This window comes from Peromyscus eremicus, chromosome 10, assembly GCF_949786415.1.
Source record: "Peromyscus eremicus chromosome 10, PerEre_H2_v1, whole genome shotgun sequence".
NCBI classification, from domain to species: domain Eukaryota; kingdom Metazoa; phylum Chordata; class Mammalia; order Rodentia; family Cricetidae; genus Peromyscus; species Peromyscus eremicus.
The window spans coordinates 94986244-95008518 of NC_081426.1; the positions used below are offsets into that span (position 1 = coordinate 94986244).

General features: G+C 38.4%; 1 protein-coding gene and 1 long non-coding RNA gene across 5 annotated transcripts in view; one reads left to right on the forward strand and one right to left on the reverse strand.

Annotated features, from left to right (window-relative positions):
• The window catches only part of LOC131920508 (uncharacterized), a 33971-nt gene extending 33607 nt beyond the window's left edge, over window positions 1-364 (forward strand). The window contains exon 2 of the long non-coding RNA XR_009381663.1: window positions 49-364. This is a non-coding gene — a long non-coding RNA (uncharacterized LOC131920508). The remainder of the gene's footprint in view (window positions 1-48) is intronic.
• Window positions 1-22275, reverse strand: part of Hfm1 (helicase for meiosis 1) — an 88693-nt gene that overhangs the window by 49244 nt on the left and 17174 nt on the right. For all 4 annotated transcript variants that reach the window (XM_059274897.1, XM_059274895.1, XM_059274894.1 and 1 more), the window contains 14 exons: window positions 21682-21944; window positions 21386-21433; window positions 14624-14694; window positions 14066-14198; window positions 13079-13230; window positions 12282-12359; window positions 11916-12071; window positions 7515-7715; window positions 7345-7433; window positions 4776-4819; window positions 4267-4368; window positions 3757-3902; window positions 2108-2202; window positions 914-1047 (listed from right to left, as the gene is read on the reverse strand). In XM_059274897.1, the coding sequence (XP_059130880.1) occupies window positions 914-1047; window positions 2108-2202; window positions 3757-3902; window positions 4267-4368; window positions 4776-4819; window positions 7345-7433; window positions 7515-7715; window positions 11916-12071; window positions 12282-12359; window positions 13079-13230; window positions 14066-14198; window positions 14624-14694; window positions 21386-21433; window positions 21682-21944 (1712 nt within the window). The remainder of the gene's footprint in view (window positions 1-913; window positions 1048-2107; window positions 2203-3756; window positions 3903-4266; window positions 4369-4775; window positions 4820-7344; window positions 7434-7514; window positions 7716-11915; window positions 12072-12281; window positions 12360-13078; window positions 13231-14065; window positions 14199-14623; window positions 14695-21385; window positions 21434-21681; window positions 21945-22275) is intronic.

The following is a 22275-nucleotide window of genomic DNA, read 5'->3' on the forward strand; positions in this document are numbered from 1 at the left end:
AAATGCAGTGTTTTATTCAGTCAGTCTCTTGTATTATTCATCCTGCAGGAAGAGAGATGTAGGAAAGTCCACACTGAACAAACTGAGCCTCCAAACAAGAGCTCTATGAGACAGCCTTCTTGGATGAGAATCCTCAGGCCTGCCGCAGCCTTCACATAACTTCAGCCTTCAGCAACATGTTGACAACACCTCAGGAGACTGACCCAGAGCTACTGGCTGACTCTTGGCTTCACAGACTGCACGAGAGAATAAATGTTGGCTGTTCCAAGATGTTATGTTTTAAGTAATTTGTTGGAAAACTAATACAACAGAACATTGTTTGCATTAAAAAATGGAAAATAAAATTACACCTTATTTGCTTTTATTATTTGCTTTGTGTTCTTACAAATTGAAAAATGAACAGCCACAAATTTAGAACAAGAGAGCAGCTAAATGATAACATGAACAAGATTCCAAACTTTAAAGCTTTAACTTAGCCGGGCGGTGGTGGCGCACGCCTTTAATCCCAGCACTCGGGAGGCAGAGGCAGGCGGATCTCTGTGAGTTCGAGGCCAGCCTGGGCTACCAAGTGAGTTCCAGGAAAGGCGCAAAGCTACACAGAGAAACCCTGTCTCGAAAAACCAAAAAAAAAAAAAAAAAAAAAAAGCTTTAACTTACTTTAAATTAGTTTAGGTACTTAAGGTTTTTTTTTATTGAGTCTATTTTTAACAGTGTTCATATTAAAATATCAAAAGACTAGGTGTAGAGCAGACAGTGTGTTCTCATTTTTGTACACTATTGCCTCTGAATACATTGGTGACTGGTACTATTTTTCCTGTTATTAGTTTCTGTAAGCTATTCTTTAATAGTATAAATAGAAATCCAACTAGTTTGAAAAAAAAAAACACTATATTTCCAGGTCAAAGTAACAAACCATAATGAGATGGGTTTTTCAGAGCTCTGATATATAGCAGGGTTGATCGGATCCAGTCCAGAGCAATGCTCACATCTGTGATGGTGTGCAGTACTATCTCTGCATTTAAATGTTCAATAAGATGTCTGTGCAAACTAATGAGGAAAAAACTCTGTGTTATTAATGTGAATTTCAAGAACATAAATCTTATTTTCTAAACTTTAATAATATATAGTATATTAGTTGCTACTTTAATAATTCATGAAAAGTAATTTTAAAAAATATGAGAGAAAATCTTAAAAAGTCAGTTTAACATCTTAAAAAATTGAGATTTCTCCTTACTTCATAGTTCTAGAAGATACATTTTTGTATAAGAAAGTCAGTACACTGATAGTAGTGTAGATAATGTCCTATTTTCCCCAAAGAGGAGTACTTATGACATACTGAAAACAATCCCAGACAGTCATATTCTCTCATTATAAAACAAAAGTTTAAAATGTGAAAATATTTCTCTTACTAAAAGTGAGTAATTACAAAATTAATACTCATAAATTATAAGATAGTGATAATTAATAAAGGACTTTACAACAAAGATATGTACTGTTGTGTGCTAACAACTGTTATTTATTTATCCGTGTTATTTACCAGGTACAAGAAAACAGGAGGTACGACAGAACCCACTATATTTTGTTACTAGGGAGGGAAAGGGTGGAGGTGGGTAGGCCTACCTAAAAGAAAGGTGCAGAGCAGGGACGACTACCTCTGGCGAGAGGGAGAGAGAGTGGGGAGCGAGTAGAGCCTGCTTCTATAGGTCACCTTGAGCATGCGCATATGGGCTTACGTAGCTACGCCATGCATGCGGTAGATTACATGATTACGCTGTGTGCATACATGACCACACTGCACATGGATTATGTAGGACATAAGGCCCTGGAGTGACTAAGCATTCTGCCTGACTGCTGACAGCGCATGAGCAGTCATGTGACTCCAGAAGTGGCTAGGATTAATAACAAGCACCATCACCAAATAAAACTCTGTTGTCTTTAAATAAATCTATTTAATTCCTAAAATGACAAATGCTTTATAGTTAAATTGTTAGACTATTTCAAGAAAACAACCTAAGAAAATCTCCAAACCAAACTTCCTTCCCATATATTAAGGAAAAAACAACAAGTGATATTAGTTTAATTTTCTTTGTGAACTGTTCTTTGTTACCTGCTTTCTACGGTGTCGTTACAAGCTAACATCTGAATGTACTTCTCTCTTGTACTTAATCGGGTCATAATAACGGCAGTAGCTGTAGTGTCAAACTGGAACAGTAACCAAAGCACAGAGATTAGCAAAGACCAGACCATATTACAGGGGCAACCCTTTCCTCAGAACCTTCATTTCACACTGAATGGTTCTTTGCCAAGAGGACTAAAATCTGCTTCTGAATTTTAATATTAACAAAAAGTTTCATTAAAAAAATTCTCAAGAGTATAACTGTAAATATCACTTTTGTTTCAATATAACATAATTTTGACAATGTTAATGTCAAATCTTCTAAACTGAATTAAAAACTTAAGATTTAGTGTGGTTTCCATAAATGCTAGCTAGTTTTATGTCAACTTGACACAAGTTAAAGTCATCTGAGAGGAGGGAATCTCAGCTGGGAAAATGCCTCCATCAGACTGGGCTGTAGGCAATCCTGTAGGGCATTTTCTTTTTTTTTTGTTTTTTTTTTTTTTTGTTTTTTGTTTTTTTGTTTTTTGTTTTTTCGAGACAAGGTTTCTCTGTGTAGTTTTGCGCCTCTCCTGGAACTCACTTGGTAGCCCAGGCTGGCCTCGAACTCACAGAGATCCGCCTGGCTCTGCCTCCTGAGTGCTGGGATTAAAGGCGTGTGCCACCACCGCCCGGCAAGTTTCATTTTCTTAATTGGTGATTGATGTGGAAGAATCTAGCCCATTTTGAGTGGTGCCATCCCAGGGCTGTGGTGGTTCTAGGTTCTATAAGAAAGCAGGCTGAGCAAACCAGTAAGCAGCACCCTCCACAGCCTCTGCATCAGCTCCTGCCTCTAGGATCCTGTCCTGCTGAGTTCCCGTCCTGACTCCTGATGATAGACCTTGATGTGGAATGTACCACAAATAAGTCCTTTCCTCACCAAGTTGCTTTTGGTCATGGTGTTTTATCACAGCAAGAGAAACCCTAACTAGGATACCACATAATTTGATATATTTAATTTATCCTCTAAAATTAAAAACTTGTGTGACATAACATTTTGATACTTTGAAAATTTTTCCTGAATTTTCTCTTAGTATCTAAATGAATGACTTCCTCACTCAAACACTTGTCAGACATATTTTGAGAAAGATAGGGGTGACTTTTAATTGTAACATTAGTGCTACAACCCTGGGATGTTACATGTTCCTTAATGCACAACAACCCTTTTCAATGAAAAACTGCCCATCCAAAATGCCAAGACTAGACATGTGACATGTGACCGCAATGTTAGTATTTAGGAGGCAAAAACAGAAAGATGGCAAGTTCAAGTCCAGCCTAGGCTACATATAGAGATCCAGTTTCTAAAATAAACACACATAATGACAAAACATATTTATTCAGACTAAAAATAAGATGAAAAATCCCTTTAAAATTCCTTTACTAGTACACATCCACCCTTTCATTCAGAGAGTAGTTGAAATGGGAAGAGTACATTATACTCTTATAATCTGAGTTTGTGAGTCTTGTTTATGTTTATTCCTCCATTAAAGCTGATTTTTAAATGACATTATTCAATCTCATTATAAAATGCAAATTAAAAACATACAGCCCCTTTCTTGGCTACATTTGGAATGTTCAGAAGAAAAGCTACTGTCCCTTACCTGAGGTCTGCCTGCTCTCCCAATCATCTGCAGGATGTCTGTCTCGCTGTACTCCTCAAACATGCCTCCACTGTAGTGCATTGTAGACTTTATCACCACCAGGTGAGCCGGCAAGTTCACTCCCATAGCTAGAGTGCTGGTAGTGACTACCAGATTGAAGAATAATCAAGCCATAGAACTTTATTATCCTGGGAAGACATTTTCTTATAAAACATATAGTGATGTAAATGGAATAAAACCTCTAAGAAATTTAAAAAAGGAATAGAGGACTTTATAATCTAAAATAATAATGTACCTTAAAAATAAAGTAGCTAATAAGATCTTTTCAAATTGTACTAAGTTGAATGAAATGGTAAAGAATTAAACTTTGCCAAAGATTTTAATATAATACATATATTCACAATTCATTTTTAGTTCTTAGAAGAAATGAATCAGAATACTTAAGCTTTTTTCTCTTAAAAATAAATTTCCAAAATACTTTAATATACACAAGAAATATGTTTTACTTACAAAGAACTGGGAGATCTCCAGAAGTAAATAGTCCTTCAACCAGTTTCCTATCTGACAGCTCCATCCCAGCATGGTGATAACCAACACCATACACTAAGACATCTACAGCAGGAATATACCACCTGTCAGCCATTGCTACCCAGGATGATGACCAACACCATACACTAAGACATCTACAGCAGGAATACACCACCTGTCAGCCATTGCTACCCAGGATGATGACCAACACCACACACTAAAACCTGTCAGCCACTGTTACTACTTCATCATCCATCCCAGCACGATGCTAACCAGCACCTACACCAAGACAACCTCAGCAGGAATACACCACCTGTCAACGAGTGCTACCACTTCACCAGCATGGACCCTTCTGTCTATATTTAAACATGCTCTTCAAAAGTTATCTCTAGACTGGAGATGTGGTACTGTGGTAGAGTGTTTGGCTTGGTATGCCTGAGGCTCCAAGTTCAGTTTCCAGAACAAAAAAAGAAAATTGTCTTTAAACCTACCTTTTAATTTTGAATCCCTTATAGAATATGCAGACTTCTGTAACCTATTAAATATAAAATTAATAAGCTATACCCTGTAACATCAGGAAATTCTGAAATAGTTTATTATTTTAAAAATAAAGAAATCTTCACAATGCCATTATCTAAAAGCTATCTTTAAAAAACAAACAGAAAACCACAAGCTCTGACAGGTTTATTAAAGGAAAACTTCCCCCATGTCCTTTCTATGAGTCTGTCCTGGCATGCTTCCAACAGTAAGGGACTCCCCTGGGCAGTGGCAGCTACTTGTAGCAGTGGAAGTCCTGACAGCTGTCTTTAAAGGCAGGGACTGGCTCACAGAGAAGTGGGAGGAGGGGAGGAGGGGTGTAGGGAGAGAGAGAAACAGAGCACACTATATGAAATGCCCTTACAAATACATGCCAACAGGGATAGCACAGACTATCTAGCTCTCCTATTCAGAATGTATTAGCTGTTAACATTTAAGCTCACTTCTAAAGCACAAATTTAGAAAAAAAGAAACGTCTCATTTTCCACACATGGTTACTGTGTGCACGGAGTCAGAACTAGAAAGCTACCCCATAATTTGTCTAGGAATGCTTGTAAGAAATAAGGAGTTTCAAGCCCGTCCTGGTGACAGCGTGGAAGATGGAGGCCTGCATGCACAAGCAGTGTCCGTCCGCGCTGCAAAATAAAAGCGAAGGCAGGGCCGGAGGCGGTCAGGAGTAATGCCCTGCCTTCCACACACGGCCTGACTTCAATTCCCAGTGTCAACTTTTAATACTACTACATCACTAGTAAGTGAAACAAAAACAGACCTAACTTTGTATTGCATTGTACGTTTCTCCCTGCCATTGGCGTCCATTCATAAAGACATTTTTACTTTGTAAAGAAAACTGAGTTAAAAGGGAGAAGGAAGTTCTGAAAGAGCTTTGATAACTTTGGAAAGGAATTCTGGGTACTCTCAGGGATGTAGACAGTTGGTAAGCTTGGTTCTTAAGTATATGTAAGAAAAACGATGTTGTTGTTTTCTATTTTCTAATTGCAGATATGAAACTATGAGGTATAATTTTCTCATAGTCACAATTCTCTTTAAGGATTCACAACAAAATGAACAGTAGGCAAAAAGACATGCCATGTAACTAGTAACATAAACTGTCTACACACAGGAACTTTAGAAATGTTGCCTTATGTGATAATCAAATTATGATAAGGTAGTTTATTCTCACACTGAGACCTAGTGAAGATGCTGAAGCTAACTGATGCCAAGAATGGTGATATACGCCTGTAATTCCAGCACTCAGGATGCAAAGGCAAGACTGCAAATTTGAGGGCAGCCAGGGCTACCTAGTCAGACTCTGTTTCAAAAAAAATAATAAATCATTGAAGCTGGAAGGCCGAGTATATAACTCCTGACAGCCTGCTTGCATGTATGAACAAGGCCCTAGGTTTCATCTACAGTGCTGAAAAAAATTAATGCAAAAAGGAAAGAAAAGAGAAAGTGACATAAATTGAAGTTGAGAGAAACAATGTGCCCGATGGCACACAGGTGGACAGTGGAGTGCTGTGACTTAAGTCTGTCTCTAATGTCACACTACTTCTAATTCTGGCATTTCATTGCTGAAAAAACTTCAAAACTATAAAAAGGAATAAAGATTAAAAAGTGGTGGGAGCTGGGTGGGTGGTGGCGCACGTCTTTAGTCTCAGCACTCAGGAGGCAGAGGCAGGAGGATCTCAGCGAGTTCAAGGCCAGTCTGGTCTACAGAGTGAGTTCCAGGACAGCCAGAGCTGTTACACAGAGAAACCCTGTCTCAGAAAACCAAAAAAAAAAAAGAAAGAAAGAAGGAGGGAGTGAGGAAGGGAGGGAGGGAGAGAGAGAGGGAGGAAGGAAGGAAGGAAGGAAGGAAAGAAGGAGGGAAGGAAGGGAGGAAAGATCGAAAGAAACTTTCCTTAGAGAATGAGGTGAGAAGTGAGAATGGGAAGAGGAATTAAAATACTGCATACGCTTCTGTTCAAGAAAAAGATTATCTGAAACAAAGGACTCCACTGTGTGCAGCACACAGGCAGGAGGCACGTGACATGTGACCTGGTACTAAGGGAGCCTACAGCCTGTGTATTTCACTCCCATAGCAGTTAGTGTTTGCCTGAGAGGACAAAAGTCTATGCAAATGAGTCTCCCATAGCATAAGAATTCCACACATCTTCCAAAACTGCTTTCAGAATTAGTCTGGGAGCAAGGAGATAAGGTTTTTAGTGGTCAGGTCATACTTCTGACTATGGTGACATTGCACAACTTGGTCACTGTGTTCACGCCCAACAAGCAAAGGGCTCCAAACTACTTACAACTACTTATGGCCTCTTCTCCCTGTACCTATACTTTCATTTTTAATTCCACTTTTACATTTCCTCACTCAATCCGTAAAGCCACTGCTATTTTTATTGTACAGGTAAAAAAGCTAGGCTTGAAGCTGTCAAGTCACCTGTCCAAGGTTAAGGGAGGAGCCACTTTCTCATTTCACCCAAGTGATCCCCAAAAATACTCCCACTTTCGAGAAGAAATTAGAGCACATACCTCAGTTTCTGTTCCACTGTGATAATAAATTTAGCATCTTTTACAAGAACAGAAGCAGCCTGCTGCACACCTTTCCTTGTCGCACAAAACTGAAAATGAATTAGTGAACTCTAAATCAATCAGGTTAAAAACTGAACACCACACACAAACCAGCAACTAATAATCCATACCACAAGTGTGGGCTTCTGATCCGAGTATGTTCGTATAACACTGTAAACTTTATAGTTGAGGGCTAAGTCAAACTTGAATTCGGTTTGGTTACTACTACAGGGGAAACCCAGGACCACTTTCTGAAGTTTCACAGGTCTATGGCTCTCATCCATTTTCAGACATACAGCAGGTCTCTCGCCATCTGAAAGCCATTCTGCGATCTGAGAAAAACAGACGCGTGTGCATTACATTCTTTTTCTAGTCCAGTTCTATAGCTAAAATAACACAATTCTAGACCACGTTAAAGTCAGGTTCTGAAAGAATTTAATCAAAGCATCTTTTTCAACATTACAGATTTTACCAACACTGCTCTATAGATATGTTAGTAAATGCTACCAATAGCAGTGTTTCCAGACCATAAACACTTTCTCATGGTAAAGTTCTGACTAGTTATTAGTATTTTGTTTGACATTGCCCCATTAGAGCCCAAACTAGAATTAAAATCAATTTGGTCATAAAAATCAAAGTTCCCATGGTACCACATTGCTGGTTATTGTTCAGAACTATTCCTGGAAATGACAGAAACATTTGCACTTCCCTAAACACTAGCAACATAGTAGCAGAGCTACCAACCAAAATATGTTGGTCTTCTAACCAAAGAACAAATAAGCTTTTTAAAAATAAATAAATAGTAAGTTAAAAATAAATAGTAAAAATAATTTAATAAGTATTTAGTAAAAATAATTCATTTTAATTACGTTATTTATGTGTGTGTGTGTGTGTGTGTGTGTGTGTGTGTGTGTGTGTGTGTGTCTGCTATGAGTGTGTGGGTTCCTGAGGGGGCCAGAAAAAAGCATCAGATCCCTTGGAGCTGGAGTCAGTGAGGTTCCCAACCTGAGTGCTATGAGTCAACTGTGGTCCTCTGAAGATCAGCAAGTGCTCTTGACCTCTGACTCATTTCTCCAGACCCCAAATAAACTCTTGAGAGATGGTAGTAATTCAGACCCAGTATTAGAATTACTAATTAGTGCCTGGGTCTGTGGTAAGAGGTCCTCATCCTTCCTTACTCTAGTTAGTAACTGGGCTTCAGGCCTTGCCATGAAACTGGCTCTTGTCAGGGAAAGGTTCCTTGTTGGACAGGCAGGAATATGGAAATAGTTGCAAGACTGTGATGGGACAGGATCCGAACACACAGGAATTTGCATTTCTAGAGGAGTGGGTGGCCAAGGATAAGGATTATTATTTTAGAGGAATATTGATGGAAAGGAAAAACAAAAAGAAGCCAGTGTTCACAGATCCAGTGATTATCACAACTGAAGAAAGTTTCGATAATGTGATGGTATTTTTATAAGAATTGCTATAAACCAGTAAAATGAAAAAAGAAAAGGGCATCACTGACTTGGTTAAAAAAATTTTATGTAGTTGACAAATATATTAAAATACTTTACTCAGTAAAAAAAAGTCAATGAAGTAAAAATCTTTAAAATAAGTATGTACATTTGAGAAAAATTTGTTACTATAAAAATAATTTCATTATTATGTTATCTAATGTTAGGATACAAAAAATGGCTGCTAATAGGGAATAGAGAAATGATTTCTTAAATAAATGAATATAACTTTTATTGAAGGCAGTGTCCCCTGAAGGTTTAAACTAGCCTTTCACTTACTTATCATAGTATGCTAAGAAAACGAGTATGAATATTCTCCAAGATATATTAACTTCAGCACTGTTTATAACAGAGGAATGGAAATAACACTATATTATGAGATTAGATAAATACATAAAAACAAACTACAAAAAGTCAAGACTATTTGATAACATGGAAATGCTTATAGGTAAAACAACAAAAAATATGTATAATGATTCCACACTGCTATGGCTAAGATGTACTTTGTAAAGGTCTCCCAAGGTTTATATGCTAGAACCTGGTCCCAGTGTAGCAACAACGCAGAGAGGGAATCTTTAAAGAACAGAGTCTAGTGCAAGGTGAGTATGTCATGGAGGACGCTGCCCCTGGAGGAGAGTAACCCTGGCCTTACAGAGTAAGTCTCTCGAGAGTGGGTTGTTAGAAAAGGGTGAGTCTGGTTAGGTCTGGTGCTGCAGGCCTGTAATCCCAGCTCTGATAAAAGCTGGACTTCTTAATTTGGTCTGATCTGATTTACTGCATTGGCAGAGAGGTTTAATGTCGAGGTACAGAAACTTTTCATCTGGTGCACTGGCCCCTGGCCACGTGGGAAAACCACTCCACTACTTATGCATCTCTCTGCCAGACTACATCGGCTCTCAGCCTGGAGAGTTGCCCCTTCCAAGTCGCTGCCTTTAGAGGTCCAGGACGCTCCTCCTCCCAATTTTGGGGTACCCTTGCCAAGACGTGGCTGCGCCTGGGGCATCCCACCTTCCCACTCAATTCGATCTTCCCTGGATGCCTGGGATGCTGGGACATCCAGGTCTTGGATCTTCCTCTACACAGCCCAAAAGCCCAACCGACGCACTGCACTTTTGACCTCAGGTCTGGAAAAGGCTTGGGAACCGTTGCTTATGGGTTAAGTCTGATCCCCAATCACTACAAAATTTATCCAAAGTAGCCCTTCATCAGGTCTGGGAGCTCTGCACTCCTGTCCCATCCCCGTCTCACTGCCCCTTCTCTCTGGAGCTGCCCTCTCCAGACCTCATCCAAAGAAAGCCCACCAAGCAGCAGCTCCTCTCGCAGAGGGCATTTAAGGTCTGCCCTACAGCCTTCCCCTAGTGGTTCCCCTCCTGGCTTCTCCTCTTCCCCAGGACTGCCCGGGAATGTTTTGCTCAGACTAAACCTGGACTTATTAATTTGGCCTGACTTGATTTACTGCATCAGTGGAGAGGCTTAATATCGAGGTACAGAAACTTTTCAATAAGAATGAGTTTTATGGCCTAGAAGTAATGCTCAAGATTTAGGGGGAAAGGGCCTGGGATAAGCAAAACAAATCCTGGGGAATATGGGCAGAACCTGGCTCAACAGATAACAAAGGACCACCAGGTTATAAACTCCATTCTTCTAAAGCATTCCTGGAGAAACAGCTAAGCAGCTCATTCCTTTGAAGAGAACCTGTGTGCTTAACTTTTCCTAGCTTCTCCAGTGCTTATCTCTGTGCACAGGAATTTTTGCCATCTATACCCTGTCTACATGTTTAAAGAGTAAAAATTCTATATTGTTCTTGAACATGAACAAACCATTTGTAATTTTTAGAAGAAATTTAGAGATAAAAACAAAATTTGCTATTGAAACAGACAATATAGCAACTATGTACAAAAATAATTTCTAAGTAGTACCAAAAAACAAATAAACAGGCTGACAAGTAAACAGGAGTGAGAAAGAATAAGACTATATACTTGTTTTTAAGAAGTTTGCTTAGGGGCTACAGAGATGGCTCACAGGTTAAGAGCACTGGTTGCTCTTCTGAAGGACCTAAGTTCAATTCCCAGTACCCACATGACAACTCACAAGCATCTGTAACTCCAGTTCTCATTTTTTTTTTCTGAGACAGGTTTCTCATTGTAACAGCCCTAGCTGTCCTAGAACTCACTCTGTGGACCAGGCTGGCTTGGAACTCACAGATCCACCTGCCTCTGCCTCCCGAGTGCTGGGATTAAAGGCATGTACTACCACCACCTGGTGTAACTTTAATTCTATATGATCCAGCACCTTCTGACCTCCAAGAGCACCAAGCATGTACAAACATATATGCAGACAAAACACCCATAATCGGATAATAAAATAAAAGAAAAAGAAGTTTGCTTAGGAATTAAAGAAAAAGTCATATATTATTATAGAAAGTATAATACTCCAAACAACTGTCGGCCTATACATTCATGCCCCAATAACCATGAAATCACCCTTATGGTTATATTAAGGACAAGTCCACATATCTGCATTTTAGAAATAGTCGCTAGTGCTTACCACAATACAGGCACATAGAACTGAGGGAAAGTGGGTGGTCACCCCAGCCACTGTTTTGTTTTTTTTTTTCTCCACCACACTGATACAATTAAGAGTCAGCTCATCTAGCTAGTGGTGGTACACCTTTAGACATAGCACTGGGGAGGCAGAGGCAGGCAGAGCTCCATGAATCCAAGGCCAGCCTGGTCTACAGAATGAGTTACAGGACAGCCAGAGCAGTTACATAGAGAAACTCTGTCTCAAAAAACCAATAAATAAGAGTCAGCTCATCCAATGATCATGACACATTACTAGCCAAGTAACAAAGTGTCTGAAATAAGTGAAAACTATGAATTTTAGATAAAAGCAAATAGCAGAAATCTGGCACTAACTTTCTACATACACTAAATTTATTAAGTGACTGACAGAAAATGCCTTCTTCTCTGAGATCTGGACTAAATAGTCCATAAATAATAAAAAATTAAGCAAGTGAAGATTGTGACTTACATCTTCAGTATTGGGAATTGTTGCAGATACAGCTACAAATCTCATAGGAACAGGGCTGGCATTTTTTAAGGCCCTGGATAAAGACTGTACAGTTTTCATTCTGCTAACTACAACTTCAAGAGTTGGACCACGGTTTTCATCTTTTATAATATGCACCTAGGTAATAAATCAAGAGAGAACCATTAGGTATAAAAGAAAAGATCTATTTAATCAATTAAAATATACAACAATAATATTTTTACTTAGAAAAATAAGCATTTTCCAATTTGAAAGACTAAAAACATTATTTTACTTAAAATGTCATTGCTTTCCATCCATTTTAAACATCATTTTGTGTCTGTCTCTGAAGGTGAATGCGTTCACTACCTCATCAATGAGAAACAGTCGAACCAGCTGGACTAAAGAGTTGTCTCTCCACTTCCTAGTCATGGTGTCCCACTTTTCCTACAGGAAAAAATGCAAGTGGTTTATTCTAATAAGGAATCACACGCATTGTTTAAGATACTGATAAACTTTATCAGACCTATTACAAACAAGGGCAACATTTCAGTTGATTCTTTAAAATCTCCCCAAAGAGCTGAGGATTAAAAGTTACTTAAATGATTTTAAGAGTCCTGAAACACACGGTCTTCAATCTTTGAAATAATCACAAGTCAAAATCTAATCACACTCTTCAGGTCTGATGTGTGTGGACGTTCTGCTTGCACTTGTGTCTGTGCAACGTCTACACGCAGTACCCATGAAGACCAGAGAAGGACATCACTTCTCTTGAGACTGGGGGCTGGGAATCAAGCTCAGGCCCTCCACAAGAGTAGCCCAGGCTCTTAACCACTGGGCCACCTCTCTAGCCCACTGACTACATACTCTAAGCCCTATCAAGGCATCACTTCTATAATACACGCTTGGACAAACGACTATAAGGGGAACATGGTTATAGATTGTCCACAGTTACAAAGTGGTTTGTTTTACTCACTGTTCATATGTGTGATAATTGCTCTTCCACTTTTTTATCTATGGATATTCTCTCCATATCCTGAATAATAGTACTTTTATGGTAATTAGTTTACATTGCAAATACATGCCTGTACTTTGTATTTTTCTAACGATCTCTCTTAATGAAGATAAATATTCTCAAGTAAATAAGGAACATAAATAATACTTACTGGAGTTGTCATAATTATATTGGCATGTTGAATCTCAAATAGGTCATCCATTACTGTATCTCCAGTAAGTTCTTTACAACTCAAGCCTATTGGTCCAAATTTTTCTTTCCAATCTTCAAACCGTTGACTACAAAGGGCTTTTATTGGTGCCACTAAAATAATATATTTATTTTAAACACCAGTGTAATTTTAAAATTGTTTTCTCAAGGTCTAGTTAATAAAATTAGTCTAAAAACAGATGCTTATTGCTGTGTAACACTGATAAAGTGAAAGCTAAAAACACAAACATAGTGAGCTATTAAAGTGGTCACCAGGAAGAACTAAAAACTGAAACACAAGTGATTGCTCAGGGAATCTAAACATGGGGAGAGACGGAACAAGAGATTATTGATTTTTCATAAGAAGTCTTTTGTGATTAGTCATTTCTTTTAAACTGTGTACATACAGTACTTCATGGAATTTTATGAAATACACATCCCAAAAAAATGAGAACAGATGTTTCTATGTAAAATTCTAGAACTGTAAAATATATGATTATTTGTTCATTTTGACTGTCCTCTTTTTTTAATGTAAAGTTCAAATCCTTAATTCAAATATATTATTTTCTATTTACAACTCTGGGAAAAGTGTTTCAAACTTAATGTAACAGATGAAACCAATTATTGTGGCATGTCTTTATTAAACTGCCCAGAGGGCTAGGGTTACAGCTAAGTGGTGGAGCTCTCACCTAGTGTTTGCAAGGCCCTCCCTGAGCTCAGTGTCTGGCACCACATACACACATAAGCAGAAACAGGAGACTGTAGGTTAGCAGTGCTCGGTGGCATAGTACTTGTCTATAGGTTCAGTCACAGCATCACAACTAAATAAATTAATATTTTAATGTATGAGCTACCAAGCTACCAAGTAATAATCTATGCTCTGAATTGACTTCATGTCTGCTTCACTCTCTGACTATACTTAATCAACATTTTTACAATATATACTTACTGTAAACAATTTTCATGTTGAGCCATGGCAATGGTACTTCCATTAACAATCTTGTTATCGCAAGTTCAAACACTACAGTTTTCCCAGAACCAGTGGGGGCACAAATCACAAAATTCCTATCTGTGTAAAGAAGCTAAGAGATAAAAAGTGAACTGATTATTAATATATAGAATTTTTACATACATTCTCAATTTTCTAGAAAATGTACTTTAAGATTAGGAATATAGCTTCAAATGTGTTTACCTCTATAATTCCTATGTGCAGTCCTGCTCTAGACATTTCAACCTGAGTAACAACACATTTTGTCATATCATACTATTTTGTCAAAATGAATGCTTGACCTAAGAGAAAATTATCCTTTACCCTTAAGAGAAATTCTTATAAATTTAATAAATACAAGCCAATCCACCTATGTGACTCGAATGCACTCATTTAACAAGTATTCTCTAATCTCCTAAAATGCACTATTAATTAAATGTGGTAGTGACAATTCACTCTCCTCAGAGAGCCACAGTTATTGAGAAAAGAAAGGTAAGTAAATAATTATAAGATACTTACATCATCAAAGGCTTTGGATTGTATGTAGTTGAAGTAAGGAAATTCTTTGAATATACTTCTAAATTTTGCCGCTTAGAATAACATTAAGGAGTTAAATGTTTCAGAATTTAAAAAAAAATGTCTACTTTTAATTTAAAAATTCAGTTTTAATTCTATTGACTCTTACAGTATCCAATGATAAGGTTGTAACATTTGCTATTTTAGCATCTAAGATTTAATGGAAGGGAGCTGGAGGGATGACCAGGCAGTTAAGAACACTTGTTCTTGCAGAGAACCTGGGTTTGAATCCTAGCACCTACATGGTGGCTCATACAAGGTACACAGAATCTGATGCCTTCTCCTGACATTGTCAGGCATCAGGTATACATGTGGTACAACATACACACATGCAGGCAAAACACACATACAAATAAAATACGATTTTTTTAAATAAAAAAAGATAATGGAAATAATTCTACTCTGCTTCCACATTCCTTATTCTAAAAATAACTGATTAAAATCCCTGTGGGAAAACAAAAGGTTACATAAGGAATATAACTTGTGAGTTAAATATGATGAAGGAGATCTGAATATATAGAGACATGCCTAAGAGCTATTTTTAGTCTGTTTTTCTTACTTGTCTTGACTAAGACATTTTTATATTGTCTTTAATTTTCAAATTTTCCACTTATTAACTGATTTTGACTGATTCATTTCATTAATAGAAGTGTTTCTGGTCAGTTAATCTTGAATCTCTGCATTTTTTAATATTATTTGTGTTGTTTAATTATCAGCATATTTGCTCAGTAAAATGAACTTGGATTATACTTCCCCTGTTAGAAAGTTTAAAAATATTAATAGGATAGTAAATCACCCCATTCTCTAAAGTGAGACTCTATTGCCAGATTTAGGAATATTAACGGCACTCTTCTTAGGAAGTTGCAATTGGTCAACTACATTTATTAGCGCCATATGAAAATTTATTACTAGATCTAAGTCACTCCAAAAAAAAAAAATGAGTTCCTACAAGTGAGGCCTTTAGGATTTATTAGGGGGCAGGAACAATGGCTCAGTAGTTAAGAGTACTTGCAGCTCTTGCAGAGAACTGGAATTCTGTCCTAACACCAACATCATGTAGCTCACAAACACCTGTGATCCAGTTCCAGGGGATCTATTGCCCTCTTTTGGATTCCATGGTCATCTTCATGCAGGTAGTGCATATATAGACAAGCAGGTACAGACCCATACACACAAATGAAAATTAATAAAAACTTTAAAATATATTTGAAAGAACATAGTTGTCTAAAAACTCTATTTTTATGATGTACTTAAATACTCACAGGTTGTTGTAGTAACACTTTTTAAACCTTTAAAATGGATTATATGACTTTTCTGCCTAAATTTCCCCCTTTCCCTTTAAGAAAATGGCTACAAGGCCCTTCATCCTATCTCCCAACTCTCCCTCCAATCTTCCACCAGCCTTTATTGCTCTGATTTCAGATCTGTTCTTTTACCCTCAAACTCTTCTCCTCTAGTTATAATGGGCTCTACTAGTCAGAACGTCAGCCACGGACCTGCCATGACATCTCTTCTCTGCCTTTATGCCTCATTCTCCTCTCAAGTCTCCTTTGTTCTTCCATCTTATTGCTCGCGTCTCACATCTTAAGAAGGTTTGCACAGAAAAAGATTTTCTGAACAGCGGCCGGGCGGTGGTGGCGCACGCCTTTAATCCCAGCACTCGGGAGGCAGAGCCAGGCGGATCTCTGTGAGTTCGAGGCCAGCCTGGACTACCAAGTGAGTTCCAGGAAAGGCGCAAAGCTACACAGAGAAACCCTGTCTCGAAAAACCAAAAAAAAAAAAAAAAAAAAACCCAAAAAAAAAAAAAAAAGACTTTCTGAACAGAACCGTGTTAGCACAGGCAATAAGATGAGATTCCATCTTAGATATGTCAGAATGGTTAAGGTCAACAAAGCAAGAGACATCTCATTATGATGAGGATGTGGAGTAAGGGGACCATTCCTCCACTGATGGTAGAAGTTGAAATTTGTGAGGCCACTAGGAAATTTGCTTTTTCTTCTTAATTGAACCTAATATTACATTTTGTTACCATCATGACTAAGGAAGTTGAGTTTTATAATAGGTGGTTGGCATCTAATCATTCTCCACCCACTCTAGTCAGCTGCACCCATTAGCATAATTCACTTAGGTTATTATCTTGATTTTTTTTTTAGTTGGACTCTTTTCTTTTTACTTTTTTAAAACCAACCATCTATATAACAGACAGAATGACTGCTTTAAAAAGTCAACCAATCACGGTCTCAATATTCCATGACTGGAAAAAGCACAGGGACAAATAGCCAAACTAGTGGAAACATGTGAACTATGAACCAATAGCCGAGGAGCCCCCATGGAACTGGATCAGGCCCTCTGGATAAGTGAGACAGTTGATTAGCTTGAACTATTTAGGAGGCCCCCAGGCAGTGGGACCAGGACCTGTCCTTAGTGCATGAGCTGGCTTTTTGGAACCTAGGGCCTATACTGAGACACTTTGCTCACCCTTGGTGTAGGGAGAAGGGGCTTGGGCCTGCCTCAACTGAATATATTAGGCTGAGCTGAAACCCCAGGGGAGACCTTGCCTTGGAAGAGGTAGGAATGGGGGTGGGTTGGGGGGGGGGAAGGCAGGGGTTGGGAGGAGGGATGACAGGGGAATCTGTGGCTGATATGTAAAAATTAAATTAATTATAAAATAAAATTTAAAAAAGTCAAAAAAAAAAAAAAGAAGGTTTGCCCTGTTTATTGAATTCTGTATCTTGAGTCTTCAATTCCAGCAGTCTCAATTTAACTCTCTTTTACTTATTCTACGTTTTCTTTCCCCATGGTACTCATCACCTTTTAAAATATCATCTGACCCATTTTCTACAGTTACTGTTTAGATCTACCTCAGCCCATCTTCCATTGTAAGATTAGCAGTAACTCAAGAACAAGGACTCACTACCTCTCTTCTTAATTGGCATATTCCACAAGTTCAGAACAGTGCCTAACTTAATGTAGGTTTGCACTTACTAAACCACATGGTTAATTTCTAAATCTTCATTTGACTTTCAGCATGTCATAATACTGTCATAATATATACAGACAAGCACACACACTCAAGTGAAAATAAAAACTTTAAAATATACATTTTAATTATGTGACAAAATAAAAACAAAATTTAGAGTTAGTCAGAGTCCATCAGCTTTTTAAAGAACCACATTTTCCCTCAAGGAATGTTTTTCCATATAAAATATTTATTTATAACAAGCCTAGAAGTGGCCTATCATGCTGTTTTTTTTCTCATTAGATAGGTCTGCATCAATTTATATTCACAAAAATGAGTGTTTGATTCAGAGTAGAGGCAGATTCAGTCTCCCAGTGCACGACAAACTCCACCGTTAAATGCATCATCTGTCGTCACTGTGAACACTCGGAATCAAGTTTTCCTTTTGTTCTGTGAACTCCCAGCAGCACCGCTGCAGTAATCTGCTACACTGGGGGCGTCTGCACAACTGAGAAAGGCAGTACCACAGCACTCTGACTGCACTCATGATGTCCTGAAGACTCAGTTAGAGAAGCACACTGAGAGAGACCCTGCAAGGATCCGTGTCCAAGCAATCCACAAACGCTTGTCTTCTACTTTGAACACATTCAAATAACAAAGTGCACAGATCAGTGAATTTGACAATATATGAAACTGTTAAAAAATAAACCAATGGATACAAGTATAGACATCTGCCTTTGTAGCTCTAATGAAGTGTGCAGCACACTGAAGGGTGCTGTAACATGAAAAATCTTGAAAACTTTTCAAAGGCTAGTATTAAATTATGAAAATTTTTCTAACAAAAGAAGAACATCCCATCATACAGATAACCTGTTGTGTGATATTTTGATTGTGTTCTGACAAATAAAGCTTGCCTGGAGTCAGAGGGTGGAGCTAGTCACTAGCTGACCATAGAGGTTTGGAGGACTGTAGCGAGAGGAGATAGAAAGTGGTAAGGCAGGGCTGGGAGAGGATCTCAACCCTTTTGGTGGGAGGAATCGGAAAGGTAGGAAGTGACTGTGGCTGCTCCCCTGCTTCTCTGATCTCTCTCTGATTTTTACTCTGATATCTGACTCCTGATTTTTTTATTAATAGGATTAATTAGGGGCTGGAGAGATGGCTCAGAGGTTAAGAGCACTGGCTGTTCTTCCAGAGGTCATGAGTTCAATTCCCAGCAACCACATGGTGGCTCACAACCATCCATAAAGGTGCCCTCTTCTGACCTGCAGGTGTATATGCAGACAGAACACTGTACACATAATAAATAAATAAATCTTAAAAAAAAAGCATAATTAGATTTATGCTTCAATAACCAAACAATATTTTAATTATATTTTTGAGATATAATTACATTTCTCCCTTTAAACCCTCTCATATATCCCTCCCTGTCCCCCTTCAAATTCCTGGCCTCTTTTTCAATGTTATTGTATGCATATATGCATGCATATATACTAGAATAGAATAGAACATAACATAATAGAACATAATATATTTTTCTAAATATAACCTTCTCGGTCTGTATAATGTTATTTATATGTATGTTTTGGCACTGAACAACCAAGGGGAGAGACCACCTCTCCCACTCCCAGCTTTCCTCAGTTGCCTATAGTTCTTTGAGTAGGGTTGAGGTTTCCTGGACTTTTCCCCACCCACTTTGCCATGTCCATTGGTGCCATCCTTGTTCAGCTCATGTTTGGGTGGTCATGTTCCCCAAACTTCATGAGTATAGTTTCCAATGTTACTAGGAGTCACACTCACACAGGAACTCCCTGGTCCTCTGGCTCTTACAATTTTAATGCCTCCTGTTCTGCAATACTCTTTGAGTCTCAGGGACCATGCTGGTTTGGTAAAGTGATGGTTGCAGGTTCTTCTCGGAGATCCATGACTTCACTCACACTGAGCTGGGAGCTAAATTTCCAGTACCAGCATGGTCTCCCTCTTATTGAGTAGGTCTTCAGTCCAATTAGAGAGCTGTTGGGTACCACCAAGGTACATGAGCCATTACTGCACCCTTATGATTATTGTACCATGCTGGTTATTGATGTGGTTCATAGACATCATAGCTGGTCAGTTGGTTGCTCCCTCTTTTGGAAGCTTGCATGTACTTTCTGGTACTATGAAAGCTAGTCCTCAGAGATGGGATATTTAGGTCTAACTAGACAATAGTTAATTGCCTACTACTAAACTGTTTATGTTCCCTTTCTACTGGTGCAAATACATACGTTTGTCTTAGTTAGGGTTTCTATTGCTGTGAAGAGACACCATGGCCATGGCAACTCTTATAAAGGAAAAACATTTAATTGGGTGGCTTACATTTTCAGAGGTTCTGTCCATTACCATCATGGTGCGACATGGCGGCATGTAGGCAGACATGGTACTGGAGCTGAGAGTCCTTACATCTTGTTCCACAGGCAACAGGAAGTGATCTGTGACACTGGGTGTAGCTTGACATGGGGGACCTCAAAGCCCATCCCCACAGTGACACACTTCTTTCAATAAAGCCACACCTTCTACTTGTGACACTCCCTTTGGGGGCCATTTTCTTTCAAACCACCACAATGTGGCACCCCAGAAGTTGACCTCAGGTGTTTTTTTCTTAGCTCTCTACTTCATACATTGAGGCAGGCTCTCTTGCTAAAACTAGAGCTTGCTGTTCCAGGCTATTCTAGCCAGTCAGCTTGCTCTGGTGATTCTGTCTCCACCTCTCTAGTTCCATGACAGGCTGCTGTGCCAATCCAGCTTTTACTGGATTCTGAGATCTGTTCCCTGTTTGTGGAACTGTTTAGGAAGGATTAGATGGTGTGGCCTTGTTAGAGCCGATGTGTCACTGGGAGTGGGCTTTGGCCATTCTCAGGCTCTCTCTCTCTGCCTTCCACATGCTGATCCAGATGTGAGCTCTCAGATGCTTCAACTAACATGCCTGCTGCTTTTTGCCACTCTGCCTTGCCATGATGGACTCTTAGCCCTCTGAAGCTGGAAGCCCAATTAAACGCTTTCTTTTATAAACTGTTTTGGTCATGGTGTTTTATCACAGCAATAGAAAAGCAACCAAGACACTGCTCAGTATCTGAAATTTCAGATGTAAAAGGGATATTACCACCAGAATATTCTGAATACACTCAAGTATTTACATCAGAAATACTCAAACATGCAAATTTGACTATTCATTTCTTTCTTTTTTTTTTTTTTTTTTTGGTTTTTCGAGACAGGTTAATCCATGTAGTTTTGGTGCCTGTCCTGGATCTCCTTCTGTAGACCAGGTTGGCCTTGAACTCACAGAGATCCACCTGGCTCTGCCTCCCTAATGCTGGTATTAAAGGTGTGCACCACCACCACCCAGGCCATTCATAACCCTCAAATTAAGTTCCTTCTAAAACAGTAAAAATGTCCTCAAATCCACAAAATGTCCCATTTGCTTTGAGTTCTCCTATTTGATTTAATCCAATATCTCTATTCTTATTCCACCAAAAGAAATTTTTTATACGTAAGTAAATTTCTGTGTTTAAATTCTCAGACTGAAACAATTCTTGAACTGGACCAGCCTGCAGACCACACTTGAAGTAGCACTGACTATCACACAATGTATCTCTTAACATGACCCAAAAGATTTACTTTTCCATCTTTTTCTATGCTAACTAAAATAAACACACAGGAGTTGAATGAAACAAAACATTTTAAATATATAATTTCATAAAAATGAAGGATACGGATTTCTGTGACAGCCTTCAAGGAACCCAAGCCATTTGGGGTTATACCTAAAAACAAAAGATACTACATATTTATATGGATATTTTTAACCATTTCCATAAAACAGCTCCAATAAATTTTGCATAACATTTTACTGAGAAGTTAAAATAAAAAGATACAGCTACAAAATAATGCAACATAATAAATGCATCAATTCCACATGGAGAGAGAACTTACTCTGTTTTGTATTCTCCATTATGCTAATAAATGCAAATTAGTTTGTATTTTCACAAAAAGCAACTGAATAAGAAATTACCTTGAATGTCATGAGGCTGAGATGCAATGGAAAAGGATGGTACTTTGAATATGTTTTCTCCAATTTCAGAAGCAGAAAAAGCATCACTTGCTTTCAATTTATTTGTAGAATATTGAAGTTTCTGCTTACTATTGCTACTGTTCCACGATTTCTCTTTGTTTATTTTTGTTTGGGCTAGTTTCACTGGGCTAATATGAGAATCCAAGTTTATATTTTCATTAGCATAATCACATTCATGTATATTGTCACATGTTCTAAATAATCTGGAAAAAAAAACACCATGGTTTCTGCTTCTAACATTTGCTTAAAAACTAGCACAAGATATCCACTTAAAAACATCCATAACTACAGTTTATCATGGATTTATGTCTCTTCATTTTCCTAAAACTCATCTAAGATTTTTGTGGCAGCTTGTCTCCACAATGGCTCCAGTGATCCTTGTCTCCAGGTAGACACAGCTTTGATGGTCTACGAACAGAGTCACTACATCAGAACTGAACCATGTAACTGGTAGAGCACCCTGGTATGTAGGACTGTAAGTAGGTGACTTCAAGGCTAAGTCACAGAGACACTCTCCCTTCCCACAGGGATTCT